Below are 16,790 nucleotides of genomic sequence, written 5' to 3' on the forward strand. Positions count from 1 at the left end.
AAGATTAGTCAAAGTTTTTCAAAAGACTGATTACACAGGATGAAACCTGGGTCCATTACTATGATTCAGAGACCAAAGCCCAGTCAATGCAGTGGGAGCACTTGGACTCACCACCTCCAAAGAAGGCAAGGGTGCAGCCCTCCGCTGGCAAGGTCATGCTCACATTCTTGGACCAGGATGGAGTAGTGATGAGATTTCCTAGCAAAGGGTACCACAATTACAGGATACCACTTTTGAGGAAATTAAGGGAAGCTATCAAAATCAAGTGGTGGGGCAAGATCAGCAAAGGTACCCTCCTCCTGCAGGACACCGCTCCAGTCCACAACTCGCATGTCGCCAGATCAGAAGCACGGGTGTGTGGTTATGAAATCTTTCCCCATCTCTCCTGACCTTGCACCCTCTGACTTTCACCTGTTCCCAGCCATGAAGTTGTTTTTGAAAGGAAAGCGTTTCCCAGATGATGCAGCCTTGATTTCTGAAGTCACATCGTGGTTCAAGGACCAACCTGAGGTGTTCTATAAAAAGTCTCCAGAACTGCATCAAACGATGAGAGAAATGCACAACTCTGGGTGGTTCCTATGTAGAGAAAGACATAACTGTGCCAAGTTTCGTTGCTCTACTGCTATGGGAAGTGGGTCAAGGGCATTACTTATTGCACACCCCTCGTAAACAATAAATTCCTAATATTCCTCAACCCTCATTTGTTTATCCTAGCTGTTTAATTATCCTGATATTGATATGCTACACTTTTCCAATTTTTTTTTTTTTTTTTTTTTTTTTTTTTTTTTTGCACCTTTGCATTGGCCAATTTTTGCTAACATTTTTTCTTTATTTTAAAAGAAATCTAAACTTAATTTTTGTTGAAAGTTAGAAAAATGTTAAATTCAGTCTATTATTTACTTGCCATTTTATTTTATTTTTGTGTTTGACATGAACTGGTTTTAATAAACCATTTAAACATTTTTTACTCAAAAAATTGCCATTTTATTGACGTATACAAAGTTTAGAATTTAATACAGAAACTTAATTGAATGGGCTATGTTAAAAAAAACTTTTTTTCATTTTGGATTTCTGTTTAGCAGAAATCTTGTTAGTGTATGCAGAGTAATAGTTATGTAATTCCAGCTTAATTTTAAAACTTTACATCAAAATATAGTCTTTACTTTGAAATGCTTCTTTTCCAGAATGGTTTTGTTTTAATAAAATGTTATCAAAATATTTTTTAGGTGCCAGGAAATTATAGTCCAATTTTATTCAAGAATATTCTTTATTGGATACATTTTTTATGATGTATAATAATTTTTTTATTTAAAGTAAAGGTTTAAAAAAAAAATGATTTGTCACATTTTATTAAAAATAAAAGTATCTCAAAAAAGAAGTATTTCCAAGTGAAGACTTTTTTCTGGAATTACATAAGTATCAATCATAAAGGATATTTCTTCAGTATACACCAGTAAGACTTCCGTTAAGCAGAAGTAAAAATGAAATAAGTTTATTTAACATAACCATTGCACGCATAACGAGTATAACTTAAAGATAGGCATTTTTAGATTAAACAAAAAATAATTTTGAAATTTTTACTTTTAGTTGAAATATGATCAGTAGTTGTAGAAATTCTCATAACTTAATGCCACAAAGATTTTGATTGAGGGTGGAGGGTCATGTGTCATACACACACATACATATATGCACACACACCAAAAATCATTCTAACCCAACAAACTACCACCACGTTGATTTAATTAATTGCATCTGTAAGATGATGGAAAGAATGGTCAAGATATGATTGATCTTGTATCTGGAAAACGTTTTAACTAAATACAAAAAAATCAAGGTACCAATGATAAACTCATAAAACTAGAAACATACATCTGCAATGGCTTAATTAAAAATCATCATAGTTTTATTTTTTGATTTCAAAAAATAGCATATAGTGCTACATAGAGGTACGGAATCCTAAAAGACTTTAATGAAACTGAAATCGAAGGAAACATGGCTGCATTCATCAAAAACTTTCTCACACACCGAACCTTCATAGTACAATTTGGAAATAAAGTTCAAGCATACACAAACAAGAAGCAGAAGTTCCCCAAGACAGCATTGTCACTATTCATTCTCAATCAATAGCATCACAGAAATTATTAATTCAGAAATAAAAAAAAATTGTATATGTAGATGACATCGCCATAGCATACACATCACCAAATATGTCTATAGTTGAAAGACTGCCTCATCAAGATAGAGAAATGGACCAATGAAAATGGCTTCCAATTCTCAAAAGAAAAATAGTCTGCATACACTTCTGCAAAGGATAAGCATTTCACCCTGACCTAGAAATGAACAAAATGGATGCAATGCCTGTGGTTCAACAAACAAAATACTTAGGCATAATATTTAACAATAAACTTAACTTCAAGGCACATATTGAATATTTACTAAATTAATGCCAAAAAGATATAAAACTATTAAAAGTAATATCAAAAATGAACTGGGGTGATGACTGCTATGGTATGCTCAGAATCTACAGATCCCACATCAGAACAAAACTTGATTATAAGTCTTCTGTATAGAGCACCACACATTAATCCTATCTAAAAAAAACAAAAAAAACTACAAACTATTCATAACCAAGGATTTAGATTAAGCCTTAGTGCTTTTTGCACCTTACCAATGCAAAGTTTATACATAGAAACTAATGAACCCCCGACTAGACAGGCAAAATTATCCTTCCAATATGCATTAAAACTTCAATCCAACCCAAATAATCTAAAACATCAACAAATAACTGCCAATTCAACTATTTTTACAGCAGTAAACTTTTAGCTGGTCTATCAATTGGTCTTCGCATCAATGAAGCAATACAATATATAAATCAAAATGTCAACAATATTTCACCACTTATAATAAGCAACTTACCCCCTATGGACAATCATTAAAATATAGATTTGACATTAACTTAAAAAAAAAAAAAATCTACCAAAAATAGGTTCAAAGAATTTGAAGACAAATACTCAGACCATAATGCCCTCTACACCGATGGATCAAAAGCCATAGATGGAACAGGGGCAGCAGCCACTAATATAAATAACTACCAAACACATCCATCTACATAGTTGAACTTTAAGCAGTTAAAATGGCACTGGGCATGATCAAGAACAAAGATAGACACTCATAATATTCTCAGATTCTCTAGCTAGCCTGGTCTCAATCTAAGAAGGAAGCAAAAACCACCTATGCATACAAGATATGAGAAATATATCAATATCTAAAAGACTATGGTAAAATAGTAGTCTTGGCATGGGTTCCTGATCATATGAGCATTAAGGGAAATCAAATGACAGACAAAAGGTACTAAAACGGCAATAACAACTCTTAAACTCCCATTTACATGATACAAAACCAAAATCAAACCCTACATAAGAACATGGCAATCTACATAGAACATTTCCAAAAAACAAAATATAAACACCAACTCCTAATTAAAGTGGAAATCGGAATCCCTGCTCAGTCGATATTATATTAAGCAGAACTGGGCATAACACGCACTTACCTGCTCAAAGGAGAAACAGTGCCTTGATGTACCTGCTGCAATCAACTATTCAGTTACATACTGGTCGACTGTAAAACATTGAAGAACATTCATAAGAAAAGCTATCTCGCAACAACCCTTGCATAGTTATTCAAAGAAGTACTCACCCCTCAAATAATAAAGTATTAAAAATCTATTTTCAACTTATAGAACAAACACCAATAGAAATCCATTTGACTGCAATACCACTAAAGTAAAACAAAACTTCTCCTTTCCCTTATGGTCAAAAACAAGTAATTTTCTCTACAAAGCAACCAAACTAACACAGGAATAAATATTTGAAGATACAATGAGTTTTGAAGCATGAAAACTCACCAAAATGTCCAGATTTTGCATTAGATGGTTTGAAAAGGGTTAAAATAATGCAACACAAAACAACCAAACATGTATAATCCTTCATTCTAGAAGAAATAGTGAATTTCCTAAAACATACTAATCACCACAAGAAAATATAACAAATGAAACAGTTATAAAACCCCATACCTTAATAACAAACCTTTTCTTGGCATTAAATGACCCCCAGAGGTTGAGATGCTGTTAAATAAAATACTCATTCCATTTAGCGTTAAGGTAATACTCTTCTGTAAAAATAATACTTTCATTTATCAGTATTGTAAATGAAAAAAATCGCATCATTTATGTGACATAATTTCTGCCACTGGCAGTTTCATATTTTAGTTGGTAGAGCATTGGATGTCAGTCATTGGGGGTCATTGTTTTAAATTTCGCTGAGTCTAGTCACACATCAGGTGTTTCTGTCTTTCTATCTGGGGTTGCAATTGAAAACAAAGTTTTGTACAAATATTAAACACAGCTTTTCTTAAGTATAATTCTATGAAGAAACTAGTAATGGTATTCATTTTGTGTTAAGGGATTTTCTTTTTGTTTTTATTTCCAACATTGTGAGGTTTGTCTTGTTAAACATAAATAGCAAACTTATTTAAAAACTTGTCTAATACAAATATATGAATGAAAATGGTAATACTTGAGAATTTCCAGGCAACAACATATTTGAAATTATCTGATAAATTTTCATTGTCCATAATGGTTTCTCTTATAGACATAGCATTTTCTTTAGCACACCAGTTCTCAATATCTATTTATATACATAAACATGTAGCATGGGATGTTAACTGATGTTCTGACACCTATGTGTTCCAAGACCCATGCCCCATGTTATGTTTACAACTTAACGTTTCGTCTGCAGTTATTTTCTTTTTTCTTATACCAAGACAGTTTCTTTCTTGCATGCATTAACTCGAGGTGAGACTTCTTTCTGAAAATCTTTTATCGTATTTTTTGATATTATTATTGATCATGCACCTTCAAAATATCTCCATGTACACATCTACTCTATTTTTCTATGAAACCTCGTTAAACAATTAGTGGATCTTGTTCATCTTTCAATGATTTTCTCTAACATTTAACACATTAATTCCCAAGGTTACATTTTTTAATATTAAGTTGAAACTTTGTATAATGATTATAAATGTCTTAAAATACACAAATTGAAAGGAAAGTTATTTAGAAAGTGAAATAATTCTCCTATAAATAGAATACTGGGTATATATGTTTTAGATACCAAGAGGCTGTACTTGGATTTATACATTTTAAAGAGCAAAGCAGTTCACACAAAGAATTACATTGTACTTTTGGCAATAATTTAGTGGCTTACTATTGCAAGACTCATTTATATAAGTTCATACATCAAATAGAATTTGAGCAAATTTTACAAGAATTTTTAAGTTTCGACAACTCGAAAAAAAATTGATGAATTTTATCCTTTATTCTGAATAATTATGTAGTAAGCAGTACTAATGTTATTATCTTAGATTTTTAAAGACCTTATTTGATGTCCTAGTTGGACCTAATGGGTTAAATTTAAAAACAGTCACTTTTTTTATTTTTATTTAAGTTCCTATTACAAAAGGTATTTACATTTCAGAAATACTCTTGGATAAAAATATTGTCATTTAGATTCAAACTACTTTTTATCTTGATTTTTAATATATTCCCAATGTTTCAGCGAATGTAACTTCCAACCTTCAGAAAGGTCTTTTCAAAGATGTAACCTAATAGTCGAACCTGTAAGATCTCAAAGAGGCAATGCGTACATTTGATGACACGTTTCCTAACCAGAACTTGTATCGAATTATGCATAATGAAATAACCAATAAGTATAATAGATTAGAACCGGATTAAAACATGTAATAAGTTGATACTATAGATCTAGATAAGATTAAATTTAAGACTATTGAAATTCATAATAGAATCGACTAAATAGACATATAGTGTATGTAATAGATAACTGCACTCTGTTAATAATCAGTTATAAATGTGGGAGGGGGACATCTTTACTACAGATAATAACCAAAAATAGCTGATAAGCACTTCTACCTGAACATGGTTGATAGAATGAGAACAATCTACATCAGTGGACTAAAAAGGTTAAGTTTGAAATTCTGTATAGGTTTATAAGTTTGAAATGATATACTTAAGGGTTGGAGTTTACATTGGTGGAAATGTTCTAAATTTATTAACCAAGATAGAAATAGTAGTCCAAATTTACAATCCTTATTTTAAAAATCTGAGACATAAAACAAGTATTGTTCTTGTAAAAATAATTTTAGTTTTGACACTTTCCTCAATTTCTGAAAACTCTAGGTGTTAACGGACAAAAGAAGTGTCTTTTTTTTTTTTTTTTTTTTTTTTGCTACCAAACTATGAACTTCTCTAATCAATTTGTCAGAATTGGGCACCAACTAAGAAAATTACAAGATATGTTAGCAGTTCATTTTGTAGCAAAGATTTTTTCCTATTTCATGCCTTTTTTTTGAGAAAAAATAAATAAGGTCCACTTTGGGGAAAGGTTAAATAAACCTTGCAATAATTAGATAAAGCTGTTGAAACTTATTGCTAAAGTTATTTGAATTAGCAACTCTGGTTTATTGATTATAAAAATTATGATTGAAGGGTCTGAATTTATAACTTTTCAGAATGGGGTAGTTAGGCAAAGGAAATCTTTTCTAGATTAGTGGCTTTCATCTTTTTGAACCATAATGCTTGACTTTGGCTTAATTTCACTTCTAGACAAGTGCCTTTCTATTCAATAGCTTGAAGGCTTTAAAATCATTTGAATTTAGAATGGCTCTACCATTTTTTTTTTTTTTTTCTTTTTCTTATAATGATGAAACCAATATGTCCGACAATGTTTACTATGAATGTGGTTTGAAAGTTTTTAAACTGTCAAAGTATTTTTTGCTAGAAATAAATTTTATAAGTCAGAGTTTAATATTGTTGTTGTATTTCTTGGAGAAGCCACTATTGTAAAAAAGGAGCATTCTTTTCTTTTCACTATTTGATATTGTACTTAAATCTTTTGCTTGGTATAAAACACTTGGATTGTTTTTGCTATGAAACTATAATGCTTAATTTTTTTAAGCAAATGCCTGATTTGAAATGCATGATTTTATGATTAACATGTGCAGATTTTATCGATTCTAAAATGAAACTCACTCTATTTTAGGTGACTCCCAACCCCAAAAGATGTTTGATCGTCACTTGAGTTTGGCTGGTTGCCAAGTGATCAATTACCGGACTGACGAGAAACAACAATGGCTTCTGTTGATAGGAATATCAGCCCAGGTAAGTCAGTAGGTAGTATATAGTTATTTCTAATTTGTATCACAATTTTGTCACTAAATAAGACCCTCTCCAAAATCAAGTTGTTTTTTAGATCAGCAATGCACAGATAAGTATCTTTTATTAGTCTACACGTGTTTTAGTTCTTTTGGAGCTCTTCGGTTTATGAGCACAAATGGACCATAATATTTGATCTTGTATTAGAAACTTTAATTCTAGAGAGAAATTACATTGTCTGGAAATTTCAAGACTGAAAATTAACTTTAAATTTCAATTTCTTCTGTTCACATAGAAACCAGCAACTTGCCATTTTTATTTACACACATAAAGAATACCCATCCTAGAACAGTTTTGCATGACTTTTAATGTTTTGAAGATAAAAATCAAGATATGTTATTAAACCGTTTGTCTAGAATCCTTATTCCAATTTTTATCCAAAATGTATTAGGATTTTAATTCTTAAAATGTCTAGAACAGATTTTAAGAAATTCAATGAAAAGAATCTAATCATTATGCGATAAATCTGTGTTCATTTATTTAATACCAAAGTAACCATTATCTCAGAAAAAAGATCTCAAACAGGCAAATATATCAAACTTGTTTTATAGTTAAACAGTATATTACATATCACATTTTTTAAACATTTGTTGTGTAGGTAAATCCATTTAATAAATGCATAACTGAATCCATGTAGTTTGAAATAAAGAAAATCACAAAGTGAAAAACTTGATTTCCCATCCTTCCCTCTGATTTAAGACAAATTCAAGTTAATATGTGGTGCAATGGCTCCATTCAGTCTCAAGACAATGGACATCCCTGTAAGGGTAGCTGTGTGTGCAATTGTCAGGCAAGTCTTGTGCAATCCCCAACTACACCTCTCCTGAATCAACACTGCTTGGGTCCAACGGCATGGAAAGGTCCAAGATTGATTGGAAACAATACAGATAAGTGGAGAGCGCATACAGCACCTGGAATTCCCAAATGGCCACCCATTTTAGTCCTGCCCAGGCTCAATGTTGCTTAATTTTGGTGATCTGACAGGAACCAGTGTATCAACATGATTATGCCGTATTCAACTTAATAACATGAAAATACTACATTCTGAAGCTAACTTTTAAAAAGCCCAAAATACTCAAAAGGTGCCTTTTATTAAAATCCAGCAATTAATAACCTGAAACCTGTAATGTTTTAAAATGCTTAACAAAATGCAATTCATTGTGTAATGCTAATTCTACTGTCACAGATTTTCAATTATTTACGTCTCTCCTGGAACTGCACTGGTTTGATCTTCATGTCTGACTTCACATGCACATTCTCAATAGATTCTTGAAATTCCTTTTTCTTCAGCTTTTTTTGTTCATTTATTTTTGTTAAGTGAAGATGATTCGACAAAGGAATGAAAACATTTGTCATACACATTGAACATATATTAATCTTTTTTGATTTTGATAAAAAGTGATCATTAGAAAATCTTTAAAAGTAAATTTCAATTAAGTAGAGGTATTCTGTTATGTTTAACAATGTTGATGTATATCTATGTAAATTCTAAAGGATTTTTTTGGCTAGAATTTAAATATATTGGCCAAAGTAAAATATTATGGTTCATTTTTGTTTGTAGATGAAAGATAAACAGTATTTCTCCATGCCAATATTCTATATTTTATATTTAAATATTTGTGGAAAATAAATGTTGCTAACTTTTAATGTCAATTTTTGTGATGAAATGATTCATTGTGCTGAATATTAGAAATTATAACTTGCTAACAATATCCAAAAAGTTTTAAAATTTGCTTATCTAAAATAATCACTTAAATTGTTTCTATCACATCATCTTGGACAATTTTTCAGTTTTTTCTTTTTTTTTTTCTTTTTTTTTTTATGTAACAATGTTAACTAAAAACTTGATATTTTTAGCAGGACTGTGGAATCTGAGCAAATTTAGTTCTTTAGACATTGGTCATATCTTAAAATTAACTGGCTCTTACTTCATTATTTATATATATATATATATATATATATATATACATACATACACTAGCATTTCAGCCCGGCGTTGCCCAGGTGTTTGGATGTGTATGTTGAGCAAAAAAAAAAAAGAAAAGTGGTAGTAGGAAGGCAGGCTCGAACCCGTACCGCAAAGGAGGAAAAGAACAGGGTAAAACGTAACGTTCATGCTGTTACGACCACCGCCAAACCGGAAGCGACATTTTTTAAAATTAAGGCTAGACAATCTAAAGGAGAGGATAACTTTAAAAAATATTGGCAAAAAAAGTTACCCCCCCCCCCTGTAGAAAAGTGCCTAGTTGAAGAGGAAGATATTAATGTTTTTAGCCAATTTTTCGATATTTGTCGTATGAAAGGCCGAACTTTAAAACGATACTGATCTTGGTAAAATCCGTCACCTCTATTGAAAGTTTAAGGCAGATATGCATACATACATACATTTATATGTTGGTAACTAAAAATTTTCGACCTAAACTGATGAAAAAGCTTGCCCTATCTCTGAATACCCTTTATGTAAAATTTCAAATATTTAGACCAGAAATTGTCTGAGTAATTTGGGAGAGACCGCAGGGGTCAATTTTTTTTTTTACTTTGACCCCTTAAAATTTATTGTTTTGGGCTCAAATCAAGTTATTAAGTTAGATTCATGTCCAAGGAACCTATATCTAAAATTTCAAGTGCATAGACTCAAAATTGTTGGAGTTTGGTAGAGTTCTCAAAGATCAAATCGTTGACCTTTGACCCCCTTAATCGCCAAATTTCTGGCCAAAAACCGATCACATCAATTTTCCCAAATCTCAGTACCCTGTATATCAAATTTCGAGTCTGTAGACTAAAAATTGACAGTTATTGCGTAGGGAAATGTACAGACACACACACATGTTCACTTATATATAATGATCCAAATCAAAAAGTATTTATCTTTGTACTAAAAATAGTGATCGTTTAAAAAAAAATTAAGACAAGGATTTTTATATATATATATATATATATATATATATAGGGAGGATAGATTGCTTTTTTTTATGAAAATGCTATAAAAAAAATTTGTCTAGATAATTATTAATGAATGAATACTTCACAGCTGACATTTCTAATTGACTCAATCATTGCATTGAAATGTCTGTTTGATAATCATTTCTAAAGAACTATTTTCAAGTTGGCTTCATTTATCTCTTCACAATTGTTACTATTTATATTTTTAAATGGGTTCTGTGCTTTTAATCTTACATATACACATGCATATATATATATATATGTAAAGATTTTATATATTTGAATTATTTCTACCGATGAAACCTCTGACCTTCATGTGCATTTTCCAAACTTGGGAATGTTGTTCTCCTGTCATGACTGGGTAGAGCTTATAACTTTATTATTCTAACCTTCAGGATTAAATTTTAAACCTTTAGAACACTCGTTTAAAACTGTTGATCATTACCTTTAACCATTGTTATGGTTCTAAGTGACTCTTGGGTGTTGATGTTTCAATCCTGACTGCAGGTGATAATTAAAAATCACATAAAAATTAACATTTTTACTCAATTATGATCAACATGAAAACAATCTGGAGATTAAATATAGGATTCAATTGAAAAATCCATATAGTTTTCTATTAACAAAATGCACCTGAAGATGGTCAGAAGTTATATTTAAATAATCAAGATGAGAATAATAATTGGCCAAACAAGTTATCAAGTCTCATCTCAAATTCCAAAATGATTTTATAATTACAAAAATTGTATAAGTAAATGTAATTTTTATTTTAACCGAAAACTATGCTTACATAACTTGGTTTTTTTTTTGTCTTTTTTTCCATTATTTAATTTTCTACTCAAATTATGGTTTATTGTAAAATAAATTGTATAAAAAAAATATCAACTTTAAAAAAACAACTTTTATTTAAAATTTGAATTCTTTTTGTCGTTGCTTTATTGAAATTTTTTTGTTTTGTTTTGTACTCTTAATGAAAAATTAGAATTGGTAAAAAGTCTATTTAATAACTGATCAGAATTTTTAGTGCCTTGTGTTATATTCAATTTGCATGTATTTAAATATGCTTTTTTCCTCTCTATGCTTTTCCCCCCTCAATATTGAATGATGTACTGCTTTCTATATTTGTAATGCAATTTTATTTTATTGTGAGTGTTCTAATGTTACATAAAGCGCAGATTTAAATTTGGTGTTTCTATTATAAAATGATAGGTTTCACTGAATTCATTCTATTTATATAATTTTAAGAAATTGTTTATCTTTATAAACGTTTTTTTTTATATATAAAATAACTTTATGGTTAAAAATGTAAAGTATAATTTAAAAAAAAATAAATTTTAATCAGATTTTAAAATGCTGCTTTCATCTATTAAACCTTCATTTAGTACATATAAATATAATTTAAAAAAAATAGAATATTTGCAACTGACATTGTGTAAGACTTTATGTTCTATTTTTTATTCTTAAAGCCAATTTTCCTTTTTTAAATATCTTTTCTATGCAATGCACTGTGTCTAAATTAAAAATGGCTTTTTTTCCTGGAGATGGGGGTAAGAATGGATTTTTTTTTTTTTTTTTCTGTTAAAAAAAAAATTACTCCCTTGTATTTCGATAATTATATGTGTACAGTTTATATAATTTTTAAAGATTCTTTAACTCCAACTTTTAAAAATGTTAAAATGTACACAATTAATCTCTTCAAAATATAAAATTAAAAAATTCCTGTATTTCTTTTATATATAATCACTCTTGCATAAAAAATATTGCATTAAAAACATTTTTTTTTTTATAAAAAGTACAGTACAATCCTGAACCTGTCACATGACATGAACAAGTATGGATGATCAGAATTGATATAATATTAATAAGCTAAGCATATTTACTTGCTTATTTGTGATTGTTAATGAACCTCAAGAAACTTAAAAATAGTACATTTTATTATTGATTCCTGAAAAATAGACTATTCAGCCGTTTATCTATGATCAAGATGGAGTAGGTAAGAGTTGTGAGCTTGTGCAAAAGAGTCTGATATAAGTGTTCCCTTACAAATGACCGGTACCACTTGTGAACGTAATATTCTTTCAACTTTCTCCAGAGGAAGCTGGTTCACTCTGTCTAGGCTGAATGCAGCTTTGGTACTGGGTAAATGTTCCCTGCCTGGGGGTATAATGTATGTGGGTTCTTTTAGAGCATAATTCATTTAATGTAGTCTCTTGCCTAATCCAGTGAATGCATCCTGTCCTATTTTGAGATTTTACTCAGATGTTCACTTTCCATTTATATTTTCTTGAAAGGACATCATCCACTCCCAAACTGTAACCTATTTCATACCATTCCATGTTTTGAATTTAACTTGAAAACACTAGGTTTATTTTTGGAAGGGGTTAGAAGGATCTTATTAACATGCTCCAGTTTACTTTTCTTCTACTCATTTTTTCCATGGAATTGTGCATGTATATATTTATTTATATATTGTAAATTCAATTGTGAATGTAGGACAGATTCTAAAGTACATGTGTTGATTGTTGAAGTGATTGTGAAACTTTGTATGAATGGGTTAAAATAATTAAGTAGGATAAGCAAACTACCAAACCTCTTCCACACTCCTCACACTTTTGATGGCCTTGTGTCTAAATTGTATATTAAATATTTACTTGATTTACAAATAAAATATTCAAAGTGTATTTGTTCAGGAAGTCATCGTCCTAGGCATTGCCTCCACCTTTTGGGAAAGCGTTATTGTTTATCATCTGAGGGACTCTCCTTCTGGAGAGTTCTGACATTACCATATATATTTTTGCTCATATTCCAAAGTACCCCTTTATGGGAGAGCTGGATTTACTTCACATTAAAAACAGACCTTGTGAGGAGGAAAGTAAACAATGACTTGTTAAAATGTTGATTGCAGCCTCTGACAATGAGCTTGGAGAAGTGTTTTGAGTGGTACTGGTGTTTCATGATTGGAAAACTACAAAATCAAGAAATCCCACTGCTTTTGATAGTTTTGAATTCACAAGTTTGTGCAAAGTGAATGAATTTCCCATTTGGTGTTTTTGTTAGATTCTCAGGTCAAAATCACTTGAATTGTTGATATATGAATAGTTCAAATTATTTTTTTGCCTTCTACTAGTATCAGTTTTTGCTTGTTATTTTGGGGATGCACTAGGGAATCACACATTATGCTTCCTATTCTTACAGGATAGAACTTTCTGGAATCATTTTTAGCTCTCAGATGTGGACCTGTGGAGGAAGATACCCAATTCTAGAAGCTGGGGGGAGGGGCTTAATTTAAATTTTTATGAATAAATCTTTTCATGGTATTTTTGAATCATACATTGTGTTTGTATAATACAAAATGTCTTTCATCATAATTCCGTATTGTTATAGAATTCTGAAAAGAAATTTTCATCTGTATAAAGTTTGCTGTCTTCATTCACCTCCGTTTTAGAATTCCTAGCTGAATGACTAATTTTGACAAGTTGATTTTTATGCTAAATAGATATAGATATGTAAAGCTCTTATGTCTGAGAATCTTGTCAACGTACATTTTAAAATAGAATATAGTAGCTTAAATATTAACAATTATATTTTCAATATTTTGAGATCTATTTATCAAATAGAATTTTTTCTTTTCTCTGTATCTGCTATTGCATATCCAGGTATCAAGTTCATGTTCTAAACCAAATATCGTGTAACAATCTCAATTTAAGATTTATCTCTGAATATCGGAAAATATACTATCTGAATACTCATATTTTAAAAAATTTGCATTGATAAAACTTTGAAATATAAATACCTATTGATTCCATAACATTTTATTATGTACTCGTAAAGTAATCATTAAGTACGGAATATTTTTTTTTTTTATTTTAATTCTCTAATATCTGCTAAATGCTTTATAAATTAAACTGATTAACAAACATTTTTAAATTATTAAAATGTTATCTTTATATTAGGAGGGGGGTGCTATTAAAAAAATTCATTTGATACCTTGACACATAAAATATGCTGGTATTTATTTTTGTACATAACTTAAAAGTAATCTATTTTTATTACAAAAACTACAAAAAAAGACTGATATCAAACCCTATTTTGTTTGATATTCCATTTAGCAAATTGTACAAAATGACAGTAAACATACGTTTGATTTATTCTCTATTTTGCTTGCTTATCTATGTATTCATGAAACCAGATTTTATGTTTCTTGCCCATATGTAACTTCGATAACTGCACATTGAATTATTTTTTATTCATTTTGGTTCACATTTTTGATTTCAATATTTAATAGTAAATAAGAAAATAATTCAATCTGTGATCAGTTATGTAGATAAAAGAAAAATTTGCATTAAGTTATTTCATAATTTTATTTATACATATTTTTGCAAACTATTAAAAGCAATAGTTAAAGAAATTTCTTTTTGTACTATTTTAGCATGTAACCATTTTTTTTTTTTCTATTGATATAAAATTGCAATTTTGGGGGCTATTTTTTTGAGTAAAAGAAAATTAAATAAGTATTAAAAGAAAAAAAAGACCTCGGTCATCAGATTATTCTGGCATTAGTTGAATATCCAATGAATGTAAATAAAAATAGTACATATCAATTTTCAGTGTAACTGAAGAACTCAAGATTTCATGTTTAGTATCATTTGCTAAGTTTCTTTTGAATTTATATTAAGTCAATTTTTCCTCATACTTTTTGTGATCAACAGCTGTTTTATGACAAGTCAGATTTTTAACAATCTATATTGTTTATCAAATGGGCCTGTGTTGCAAAAAGACCAACTTTTGACTCTAAAGAGATGGATAATCTGGTTTATGCATTTAATAGCATCACAATTTACTAATTACTGCAGGGAGTCAAGTGCTTAGTTTACTGTACTTAAAAACAATGTTTATGAGCGTTCAAACTTCACCAAGGGCATTATTTTTACTTTTTGTCCCCAAAATGAACTTAAACCTTTCAAATTATAATATTAAGCAGATTGTTTTACTTTAAACCCCCCCCCCCCGGTAATGCATTGAAATTAATTGGGCAACACTTGGGTATCTGATAGTTTTAAAATAAATTTTAAAGCTTTTTGATTTAATTTTACAATAAAATTTAAAGAATTCCTTAACATGGTCTTTTATGTATGCAAAATATTTTTCGTTTTTCTGCTGATATGATTTCCATTAATCACAACTTCTTGTATGGAACTGTTTATGGAATCCTTTAAAGTTTCATAACTTTAATCTTTGACAAAACCTTTGCAATTATATCTAGAAAGATTCTTCGAGAGTTTGATCATAATTTTCATGTTGCTTATATAAAAGGCATTTTCAAAACAATGCACTTTAGATTTTTAAATGAATAAGAAATAGGAAATATTTATTTTCCTTTTGGAAAGAACGAAACTGTTTAAAACTTAAAAAAAAAAATGATTTGCATGATATAGAAAAAACATTTTTGCTCACAATAAACATGCAATTTTTTTTTTTTTAAACTTGATATTCAAGCTTTTTCTGAAATGGATAATTTTATTATGCCTCTTTTTATCAATCTTATTTCAACTTTTAAAAATTATAATAAAAATTCACTATTTAAATTAGAGAACACTAAAGTTTGTAAAAATAAATAAATAAAAAAATAAATTATTTAATTGCACGTGAATTATCGTGTTATATAACATCAGATCATATTGTTAATTCTCTCTATATTTTTTCTATATTTTTGCTCTATTTCTCTATTTTTTCTTTATTTCTCTATTTTTTTCTTTATTTCTCTATTTTTTTCTTTATTTCTCTATTTTTTTCTTTATTTCTCTATTTTTTTTCTTTATTTCTCTATTTTTTTCTTTATTTCTCTATTTTTTTCTTTATTTCTCTATTTTTTTCTTTATTTCTCTATTTTTTTCTTTATTTCTCTATTTTTTTCTTTATTTCTCTATTTTTTTCTTTATTTCTCTATTTTTCTCTTTCTTCCTGTATATTTTTCTCTTTCTTCCTGTATATTTTTCTCTTTCTTCCTGTATATTTTTCTCTTTCTTCCTGTATATTTTTCTCTTTCTTCCTGTATATTTTTCTCTTTCTTCCTGTATATTTTTCTCTGTTTCTCTCTGTATAGTTTTTTCTCTCTCTGTATAGTTTTTTTTCTCTCTCTCTCTCTCTCTCTGTATAGCTTTTTCTCTCTCTCTCTCTCTCTCTGTATAGTTATTTTCTCGCTCTGTATAGTTTTTTCTCTCTATATATATAGTTTTTTCTCTCTCTATATATAGTTTTTTTCTCTCTCTCTGTATAGTTTTTTCTCTCTCTCTCTCTCTCTCTCTGTATAGCTTTTTCTCTCTCTCTCTGTATAGTTATTTTCTCGCTCTGTATAGTTATTTTCTCTCTCTATATATAGTTTTTTCTCTCTATATATATATAGTTTTTTCTCTCTATATAGTTTTTTCTCTCTATATATAGTTTTTTCTCTCTATATATAGTTTTTTCTCTCTCTATATATAGTTTTTTTCTCTCTCTGTATAGTTTTTTCTCTCGCTCTGTATAGTTTTTTCTCTCGCTCTGTATAGTTTTTTCTCTC

General features: G+C 29.4%; 1 protein-coding gene and 1 pseudogene across 4 annotated transcripts in view; one reads left to right on the forward strand and one right to left on the reverse strand.

Annotated features, from left to right (window-relative positions):
• LOC145255778 (clathrin heavy chain 1) overlaps positions 1–16,790 on the forward strand; it is a 148,082-nt gene that overhangs the window by 56,533 nt on the left and 74,759 nt on the right. For all 4 annotated transcript variants that reach the window (XM_080114442.1, XM_080114446.1, XM_080114441.1 and 1 more), the window contains one exon: positions 7,116–7,234. In XM_080114442.1, coding sequence (XP_079970568.1) covers positions 7,116–7,234 — 119 coding nt within the window. The remainder of the gene's footprint in view (positions 1–7,115; positions 7,235–16,790) is intronic.
• LOC145256051 (5S ribosomal RNA) lies at positions 8,188–8,305 on the reverse strand (annotated as a pseudogene).

Source organism: Euprymna scolopes, chromosome 31 (assembly GCF_053919585.1).
Source record: "Euprymna scolopes isolate OS-2025 chromosome 31, ASM5391958v1, whole genome shotgun sequence".
Taxonomy (NCBI): Eukaryota; Metazoa; Mollusca; class Cephalopoda; order Sepiida; family Sepiolidae; genus Euprymna; species Euprymna scolopes.